General features: G+C 34.2%; 2 protein-coding genes across 3 annotated transcripts; one reads left to right on the forward strand and one right to left on the reverse strand.

Moving 5' to 3' along the window:
- The first annotated feature begins 233 nt into the window (after window positions 1-233).
- Window positions 234-4,068, forward strand: LOC145047761 (putative serine/threonine-protein kinase At1g54610). Of its 2 annotated transcripts, none has more exons than XM_078996095.1 (8): window positions 234-382; window positions 710-1,165; window positions 1,243-1,527; window positions 1,615-1,932; window positions 2,200-2,427; window positions 2,751-2,851; window positions 3,106-3,223; window positions 3,476-4,068. In XM_078996095.1, the coding sequence occupies exons 2-8, from the start codon at window positions 782-784 to the stop codon at window positions 3,779-3,781; spliced, it is 1,740 nt and encodes a 579-aa protein (XP_078852221.1). In that variant the 5' UTR covers window positions 234-382; window positions 710-781; the 3' UTR covers window positions 3,782-4,068. The 2 variants fall into 2 exon arrangements, with proteins under 2 accessions (XP_078852221.1, XP_078852220.1); XM_078996094.1 differs by having other exon boundaries at window positions 235-386.
- Window positions 4,069-6,072: 2,004 nt separating this feature from the next.
- On the reverse strand, window positions 6,073-8,194 carry BMY3 (beta-amylase 3). Its single transcript, XM_078956895.1, has 3 exons — window positions 7,854-8,194; window positions 7,174-7,656; window positions 6,073-7,067 (listed from the first exon to the last, which is right to left on the reverse strand). The coding sequence occupies exons 1-3, from the start codon at window positions 8,091-8,093 to the stop codon at window positions 6,198-6,200; spliced, it is 1,593 nt and encodes a 530-aa protein (XP_078813021.1). The 5' UTR covers window positions 8,094-8,194; the 3' UTR covers window positions 6,073-6,197.
- Between the last annotated feature and the right edge of the window lie 1,571 nt (window positions 8,195-9,765).

The following is a 9,765-nucleotide window of genomic DNA, read 5'->3' on the forward strand; positions in this document are numbered from 1 at the left end:
AATTTTTTGAAACTACAAAGACTATCTATCATATATATATGAAGTTTCTTAAACTTAAAGGCTATATCACATATTTCTAAAAACTAGATGGACTATTTATGAAGTTTTCTCTTGAATATATTTCATTTTCTTCCAAAGAAACACATTCTATAATTTGAATTTGGAATTGATTTGACAAATAATAGTCAAATATCATTAAAGAGGGAAAGGTTTCGTAGGTAAATGAAGGTTTCATATTTATATATTTGGATGGTGAAAGGTGTTTAATAGCGAAATACGCATATGCAGTTTGAGTGATTGACTCGTGTAGAGAGAGACAAGGAACACGAACAGCCCAATTCAACAGATCTTCCCCACCTTGAAAACAAGTCATCATCAATCAGTAAGTAAGTTACAGAGTTCCTCTTTTAGATCTTCAATCACACTTGTTTCAAAAGAACAAATTAAAGCTTCTTGTTTTATTCTCCACTGTTCCCTTCAACCCTTTTGTTTTTGTTCATGTTTGACCGATATAAGTTTGAGGGCTTTATTGGTTATGATTGCTGCCCCTGCTTTGTTGGGCAAAAAAGGGAAAAAGCTAGGGTTCTTCTAATCAACCACTGCATCTTTACCAAAACCCAATTATTTTTCTTCATTTATTGCTGCTGGAAGCCTGAAATCCAGTCTGTCTTTCACCAAATCATTGGATTTGATTCGTTTTGTTTTTCAGGGCGTGTTTGAAAGGAAACTAGCTCGGAATGTCATGAGAAATGAGGGTTAGGGTTTTTAAAGTTCGGGATAGATGGGGTGTGTGTTTGGAAGAGAGATTGCGTCTTCTGGACCACCAAGTTCTGAAATCGTAGTAGAGAAGAGGCGAGAGAAAGATAGGGATTCAAATGGTCAGTCCGGGAGGAAAGAGAGAGCTTCTGCAGCAAATCCCGACACCAGCAACAATGGCGGAGAGCCACAAAATGGGGTTTCTCAAAAGGTGGAAAAAGACGCGAATGTGAGGCCGAGAGGAGAGAGAAGACGCTCAAAGCCTAATCCTAGACTGAGTAATCCACCGAAGAACATCCATGGCGAACAGGTGGCTGCTGGGTGGCCTGCTTGGTTGTCTGCTGTTGCAGGAGAAGCCATTAATGGTTGGATTCCTAGAAGAGCTGATACTTTTGAGAAAATCGACAAGGTAAGTAGTTATAATTTCATTTAACAAAATTTCTTGATATTACAAATTCTCTAAAACCTGATATGAAAATCTGATAGATTGGGCAAGGCACATACAGCAACGTGTACAAAGCTAAAGATACAATGACAGGAAAAATAGTTGCATTAAAGAAAGTCCGATTCGACAATCTGGAGCCTGAAAGTGTGAAGTTTATGGCTAGAGAGATTTTGATATTAAGGCGTTTAGATCATCCAAATGTTGTGAAATTGGAAGGATTGGTTACATCAAGAATGTCTTGTAGTTTGTATCTTGTTTTTGAATACATGGAGCATGATTTAGCTGGACTTGCTGCTAGTCCTACAATCAAATTCACAGAACCCCAGGTTTAGATTCTTAAGAAACTTGGTCATTTTAGATAATCGTGATTGGGGTATTTATTTTTTTAACAATTTGTGAATGTTGTTTTTTAGGTGAAATGCTACATGCATCAACTGTTATCTGGGCTTGAACATTGTCATAATCGACATGTGTTACATCGTGATATCAAGGGGTCGAATCTTCTTCTTGATAATGGAGGAAGTTTAAAGATTGCTGATTTTGGTCTTGCATCTTTTTTTGATCCTAATCACAAACAACCAATGACTAGTAGAGTTGTTACATTATGGTATAGGCCACCTGAGCTTCTTTTAGGGGCAACTGATTATGGTGTAGGGGTGGATTTATGGAGTGCAGGGTGCATTTTAGCAGAGTTATTGGCTGGAAAACCTATCATGCCTGGTCGTACAGAGGTAACTAAATTTATAATGAAGTTTTTGGTTAACATAATTCAATCTTGACCAAAAATGAAATTTACTCTTCTTATGTGTGTATTTAACTTTATTGTATACATTATGTATATATATAAGTAGTGAAGTTTTTTGTTAACAAAATTATAAAGTTAGACATAGTTAAAGCTTATTAAGAGCAAAATAAGATTATAATATAAGTATACCATCTAGTTAGTTTTTGAAAATAATATAATAATTATTTTTTTGTGATATTACTTCTTGTTGCAGGTAGAGCAGCTTCACAAGATTTTCAAGTTATGTGGGTCCCCTTCTGATGAATATTGGAAAAGGTCAAAGTTGCCACATGCAACTATTTTTAAGCCCCAACAGTCATATAAAAGATGCATTGCTGAAACTTTTAAAAATTTCCCACCTTCCTCATTGCCTTTGATTGATACCCTTCTTGCAATTGATCCTGCTGAACGTCAAAATGCAACTGCTGCTTTGAGAAGTGAAGTCAGTATCCATATTTACATTTTTTTTCTCCTTTCTATTTAGTATAATTTATCTGTAAAAATATTTGAAACTGTTTGACAACAATTAAGATATTTATATCTATCAGTTTTATCCTTATGAATTATTAAAATATTTAAAAAAATTTTAAAATGAAAATTTTGAAAAGCCAACCCATTAAGGGGAAACAAGAGGTTTTCATCATTTTTTAATTCTAATGTTTTTACCCATAATAGCAATGTTGTGTTTTCTTTTTACTACTAATGGCAACGTAACTACATTTTGCTACCGATATTATTTTCTTACAGTATATTGTTGTTTTGCAGTTTTTTACAACAAAACCGTATGCCTGTGATCCTTCAAGCCTTCCAAAATATCCACCTAGCAAGGAGATGGATGCCAAATTACGTGATGAAGAAGCTAGAAGGTCAGTATGCTTTTCCATTACGAATTTAAAAATTATTTATTTTGAAAAGCATACCCAACCATATCACTGTACTATCTATTATTTTTCTCATTTGGGAAAGAAAATGACGTTGCTATAGTTGGGTAGATTTTTTTAAAAGTACAATGCTGTAATTAGATGAAATGAAAGTAGTATGCTATCATAAACACATATATGAAATGAAAGTATGTGTTGTTATTCTTTATTTATTAACTTAAATGTGAGTTTATTTGTAGATTGAGAGCTGTTGGAAAAACAAATGCGGATGGAGGGAAGAAGAGTCGTACACGTGAAAGACCTGCAAGGGCTATGGCTGCTCCAGAAGCCAATGCTGAGCTCCAAGTAAACATTGATGTATGCCAGATAAGCTTCCTTTTTTAGATTAATTTTTTATATTAAAATATTAAACAATATTAATTTTCATTTGTTGTATTACAACATTTTTCTTTGTAAAATCCACTCAACTTACTTGTGGATTTTCCAAAGTATAATTCATACATAAGAAATAATAAAGTAAAAGTACAAGATTGATTGCTAATGAACTTTGATTTTCCGATCGAAATCCAACTTTTGATTTTATTTATTTATTATATTATATTTTTGCAGAGACGCCGACTGATCACACATGCAAATGCGAAGAGCAAAAGTGAAAAATTTCCGCCACCTCATCAAGACGGGACCCTCGGATATCCATTGGGTTCCTCACATCATATGGATCCAAGTTTTGACCCGCCCGATGTCCCATTCAGTTCAAATTTTTCATATGGAAAACCGCCAATTCAGACGTGGTCTGGACCATTGGCTGAAGCGGGACCCACAGGAGGTCGTACTGGCACTGGTACAAGAAGAAAGAAACATAATCATAATCAAAATCAAAATCTAAATGATTCTTCATCAAAGAATAATAACTAAAACTAAGACTTGACTTGCCGGGAAACCCTTTTACATTTAGAATGAAGAGGTAAAGCTATTTTGTTTATTTCCTTTTCGTTTCTTGTTTTTTATTTTTATTTTTTAATTTTTGTTTTATGGGATATGGTGAGAAGGGTATTTTGGGTACTGTAAATGTTCTTGGTTTTTTTGTTCTTTTGGTGAAGGAGTTTTATAGGTTAGTGAATTTGAAATAAATACATTACTATTGAACAATACTTGATTATTCGACTATATATTAATTTGCAATCTATTCATTTCGAGGATAATGTTCGACCTATTTTTCTAGTGGAGGCTTATAAGGTTCTCATGTTTTTAATGTTCAACGGGTTTGTTAGAGTATTATTGATTTTTATTGCATTAGCAGTTCTTATAATATGGGTGTGCACATGTCAGCATCACCTTGGTATGATTGTGAAATGTTGTAACATTCTGATTTTTTTAAAGTAGGTGTAAAAGTATTTGGGAGATTTTTTTTAGTCGTTTAAAACTATTTGTTAAGTTAAAATTTTAGGTTGGTTTGTTAAGTTAGCTTTATAGATAGGACATTAGGAACTGACGTTGTGAAGTCTGAAAGTGTAAGGACTAGATTGCACATGAAGAAAACTTAAGAGATCTAATTAGAAACTTTAAAAAGAGTATTTTGTAGAAACGTAATAGGTTTCTCTTGTTTGTTTCTTTGTTTGTCTGTGTGTACGTGTGTCTGTGTGCAACAGTACACAATGTTTTAAAAATGGGTTTGAACTTTGAACTAGCTGACCGAACTGGACAAGAAACCGGAAATGAGAACGGTGCAATCATAATCGATTTTGTCAATTTCTAGATTGGATCGGACCGAACGGTTTCTTTAAAATCTTGGGTGAAGTGGTTGTATCACACCGGCAAAAAACTGTTTTAAATGATTTATTGAACTTGTATAGTTGGATTTTATTTGGTCCGTTAAAAAACAACTCATTTTCAAACAATATTGAACATTTTCAGAGTGTACATAGTCACAAATCGAAAGCCAACGTGTACCACACTACCACTGCCAGATGTAGGAAAATTCTTGGTTCAATCGGTGGTCAAATCGGTTGAGCTGGAAACCGGTTATAAAACCGGTTCAATTAAAAAAATGATTTTTAAAGCATTGGTTATACGTATCTTTCTTGTTAGTGGGGTCCAATATGTCAAGCGGTTCTAGTTGGAAACTCCGTGTCGACCTAAAGCCGGGGGGAATGTTATGATGAATTGAAATGACATTTTCTAAATATTAGGTCAAAAGCTCTTTCTCTCTCTCTCTCTCTCTCTCTCTCTCAACGATGCTAATTTTCAGGTCGTCGTTCGAGATATCCGAGCAACGTGTTGGAGAAATTAAGGTAACCGGGCTAGTTTCCAGGTTGTTCGAGAAATCAAGGCAACATGTTGGGGGTGGCCTTTTTCACAGGTCGTGGGGCATGGCATGACTGGCCTTGTTGGTGCTCAATGAAGCCTCATGAAGTCTTACACAAAACAACTCTGATCTATTTACAATTGGCTACACCCTTATTTATATACAGAGAAGATTCTTCGAGAGTTTTACAACAGGACAATTATCGTTATATGACACATAATTTGACTAGACACTATTGATAGTCTTCATGAGTTTCTTTTTCTTCTTGTCACCCTTACACCACTCTAGTGTCAAAATAAAATTAACGGAACACAACACCTTCTTGATGATTACAATCCTTACCAACACACCTATTTATAGGGAGAAAGTTAACCCCTATAAATGTATTTGGTGAGTTTTATTCGTTAGTTCTCTTGAATGAACGACATTTGTTATGCCTAATTGTACTTTCATGTATTACTTATCAACCAAGTCTTCTTTTGCTCAGTTAACGTCGATTACCTACTACTTGTGAGTGGAAAGGTGCTGTTTTTTTCTAGTATTCGTAGTGTTAGGTTAAAAGTAAGTAAGATGTTTGATTGTAATACGAAATTCTAGATCATCAGTATTAGGTTAAAAGTAAGACGTTGGGTTTTAGGAGGAAATTCTAGATCATTAGGAGTCCAAATCCGTTCTTTTTAATTTTTTTTTTGAAAGACCAAAATACAATACTTATATTTATTGAAACAAATGAAATAGATTAATTATAATCATAAATTTAAGAATTATTTCAATTTTTATTATTGACATTTCCTTTCAACTCTAAATGGGGGTGAGAGATTATAACTCTTTCATACTTAATTTCTTTTCACAAATTGTATCACTTCCAGAAAACAATGTATAATAAGCGTGCAAGAGTGAGTTTGAAAAGTCAAATACGTGACATGTAGACAAGAATACTAACTAATGATTGCATGATTTGTACAACTTTTCAAAGATAACTAATTCTATACACTTTCCAGAAACACATCTAAAATCATCACAACTCTATGCAGCTTGCATCTTTCGGTTCTTACCAGGTACAAATACAACACTGTCTCTCCCATTTCCACCCAAATCATCGGAATCCAATTCCAATTCCTTAATCCTCCTAACAAATGCTGAAAACAAAGGAAAGTTTTCAGGTGAAAAGAACTGAGCCCCCATTCTCTGGTAAACAAACACCTCAATTCCATTCCCACCCACCAAATTCTTCCTAATCTGTTCAAAACTCTGACTGCTTCCTGCAATCTCCAAATTCTGACCACAAACCTCAACTCCATTCCTTCTGCAACCATCTCTTATCTCTTCAAGAAGCATCTCAGGACTCGAACACAACTCATTTGGCTGTTGTTCATCCAAAAGATCCATTCCTGGCAATATCATTCTACACGAGTTTTTATGAAATACTTTTATTATTTCTTCATATCTGTTCACGGTGTTACAAAACCCTGCTGCCACCTCAGCTGGATGGGACCGGGTTCTGTACCATGAGTGGATAAGAGGAAGCTTTCCCGACAGTATGACTGGAGTGTCGCTAAAAGATGAGGCAGCCATTGATAGGATCTTGTCAGCGTGAGATACAAGTTGGGTTGAATACCATGAAAGAAAGAAATCCCCGTATGGAGTCTCCCATGATCCTTCTTCTTTGAAGAAGGTGTTGATAATTGGGTGTTGGTTGTAACTTGGGGCGTCGTGTGGACCTGATAGTCCCCAATTAGGGTTTCCATGATTTTCGGAATGTTTCTTGAGATTGTTCATCATGTTTTGATCGTAACATTGAAATTCCCCTGCTCCTAAACTGATTTTATTCTTGTTTTGATCTTGATGAGATGGGTATCGAAGCTCACCATCTGGGCCCATACCGATTGTTATGCCCTGTAAAAATTCATCGATCAGTAACAATGACATTGACAGAAAGAAGATACTCATTCATCAATTTTGACGTTGAGGTTAAGAAAAAGGAGCTTGTTTAACTACTTACTGTGATTGTGGAGCCCATGAATGAAGAGAAGGACGTCTTGAAGCTCTCCACGAATCCTTGATAGACATTCATGGCGGTTTTGCCATGAAAAACAGGAAGATCGTCAACACCAAAAGACAAACAGTCTTTATAACGCTTCCCTGAGCGATCAGCAAAGAAGATATCTGGTTCAGATTCCCCAATTTCAGAAACCCATTTAGGGAGGCGGATGTTTTCGTGTTTGCAGCCATGGAAGCAGAGGGTAACATGAAGCTTAAGACCCGCTTTTTGAATCATGTCTACAAGAGTAAGGTAGCCCGACCATTGGTATTTTCCCATTGCTTCTTTCTCTGCAACTCCCCACCAAATCGGGAGCTCTACACCTTCCACTCCTAATAACTTTAAAGCCCTAAGTCCTGCTGATATTGCTCTTGAATGGTTTATTGAGTGGCAATCGGAAACTGAATTCATCGGTAATCCAACGTATAACTTCACGCTATCTTTCTGCTTATTCAACAAGTATTCATGGATCAAAAATGGCTCACAGAACAAATCTAATTATAAGTTTTGATTAACTGAGTGAAGCAAGAACTAGAACGATTTCATTTCGAAATACCTAATTGAGATACCAAAGTAAAAGGTAATAACATTCCCCGATCAAGCAAAACTAATCTAAAAACAATTAAATATTAAGAACTTACAGCTTTGGATATGGCGTTATCATCGGAAGCCTCGTCGGATGCTGCATGTTGAGAATGAGAAATAGAAATAGATCGAGTTGCAACCCTAAGAGACACATTAGGGCATTTAGTTATTTGACAAAAACCAATCCGCGACTTGGTAGAAGATGAACAAATGATCATCGGAATGCTGTTATTGTTGTTATTATTGCCTAATTGAGAAAATTTGACCGGAGAAGCTCCGATCAACGACATTTCCATGTTGTTTTCGAAAGTATTTATCGTAGTGGATAAAATATGGAAGATAGAGAAAGTTTTGGATAACGGAAATTGAGGGTTTATGATGATTTGAATTGGGGGAGAAGGAAGATGGATGATATATAAGCCAAACAGAGGAAGAAAGTACAGTCAGTGTGCCACGTGTCGTGCTCTTATAGAAGAAAAAGTTTAAGCCGCATACTCCTTCACGTTTAACACTTGTTTCGAAAATATGCATACATACTTGTGTGATTTGTGGATAACATTAATGTAGGGTCGATATAATTTTTAAAATTGTTTTATCGTATGTTATCTAGACTTTTGATTAAGATGTTTACTTCATTAAGTTTTTAATAATTTAATATTATGAAAGTCTATTTTCTTTAAAAATCGACTATTTGGTTTAATTATTTGTATTTTTATCGAATGCTATTCAAGTTTCATATAGGGATGTAAACAAGCTGGATAGACTCATTTAAAGTTAACTCGAGCTTGCCAAGAGGAGTTCCGGAGCTTGAACATTTGAGTTGGGTGTCGAAAATAAAATATGAATAAAAAGTTGATAATAAGAGGGCCACAGTCAAATTTTTTAGTTTTAGGTCTAATATTTAAATTTTTAAAATTAAAAGACTAGTTATTAAAAAATAATTAGGGGGGGGGGGGGGGCACAACCATCCTTGCCCTTATTAAGATCCGTCCCTAGTTAAGAGTCTAGAGGCTCGAGCTCATGAAACATATATGAAGCTCGAGATCGGATCGTTAAGGCTCACTAAGGCTCGTTTGTAAAAAATCCTTTAAGATTGGGACCGACTTGTTATTTTTTAATATTTTATTAATATATAAATAATAAATAATAATATAACAAAATAAAAGTATATTACACAAAAGCTTGTGAGCTTAAACGAGCCCGTAAGTGTAGGCTCGAGACCAAACTTGTTTGTTAAATGAACTTTATTCTAGGCTCGAGCTCAGACTCGGGCTCATTAAGGCTCGACTTGTTTTGAGCTTCCAACGATCCGATCTCGGGTAGCTTGCTAGTAGCTCGGCTCATGTACATACCTAATTTCATATTAGTTTTATCCTTAATAGTAAAAAAATCATTTTTTTTTAATTCTATATAAATATACCAAAACTTAAGTACATTTTTAACATGTATAACCACTCAAAACATTAAAAGTTTTGGTTGTATGCATAAATTTATGTGTTTTTTTTTTATTTTATTTTGATGCATTGCTTTTGTAAATTATGAGTTATAATATTATATTGGTTATTATATCCATATTAATAAATAATTTTTTTGTTCAATGTCATATTTACATGTATTTTGATATATGTAATTTTATGGTTAATTCATAGAAATTAGTTTTCACTTGTTATTTTGTGGTTATTTTTTATTTTCTTAATTAACTATATTACTTTTAGTTATAGAAAGTTATTAATGTGTCATTAATTTGGTTCCTTATATTTTCAAATTTAATATGTTTCCTTCAATATATTGAATTCAAAATTGACATGTTTTTTAAAATTTATTATCATTTTAGGCAAAATGGTCTATATAGAAAAAATAATCAAATTTTGTTGCTTTTTATTGACAAACTAAAAAAAAGTTATATGGTCAAAATAAATTATTTTTCAGTGGTTTGTTTTATTAGTATAAACTGAATTATTTATTTAT

The sequence above is a fragment of the Lactuca saligna genome, chromosome 5 (assembly GCF_052625555.1).
Source record: "Lactuca saligna cultivar CGN05327 chromosome 5, ASM5262555v1, whole genome shotgun sequence".
In the NCBI taxonomy this organism is placed as follows: Eukaryota; Viridiplantae; Streptophyta; class Magnoliopsida; order Asterales; family Asteraceae; genus Lactuca; species Lactuca saligna.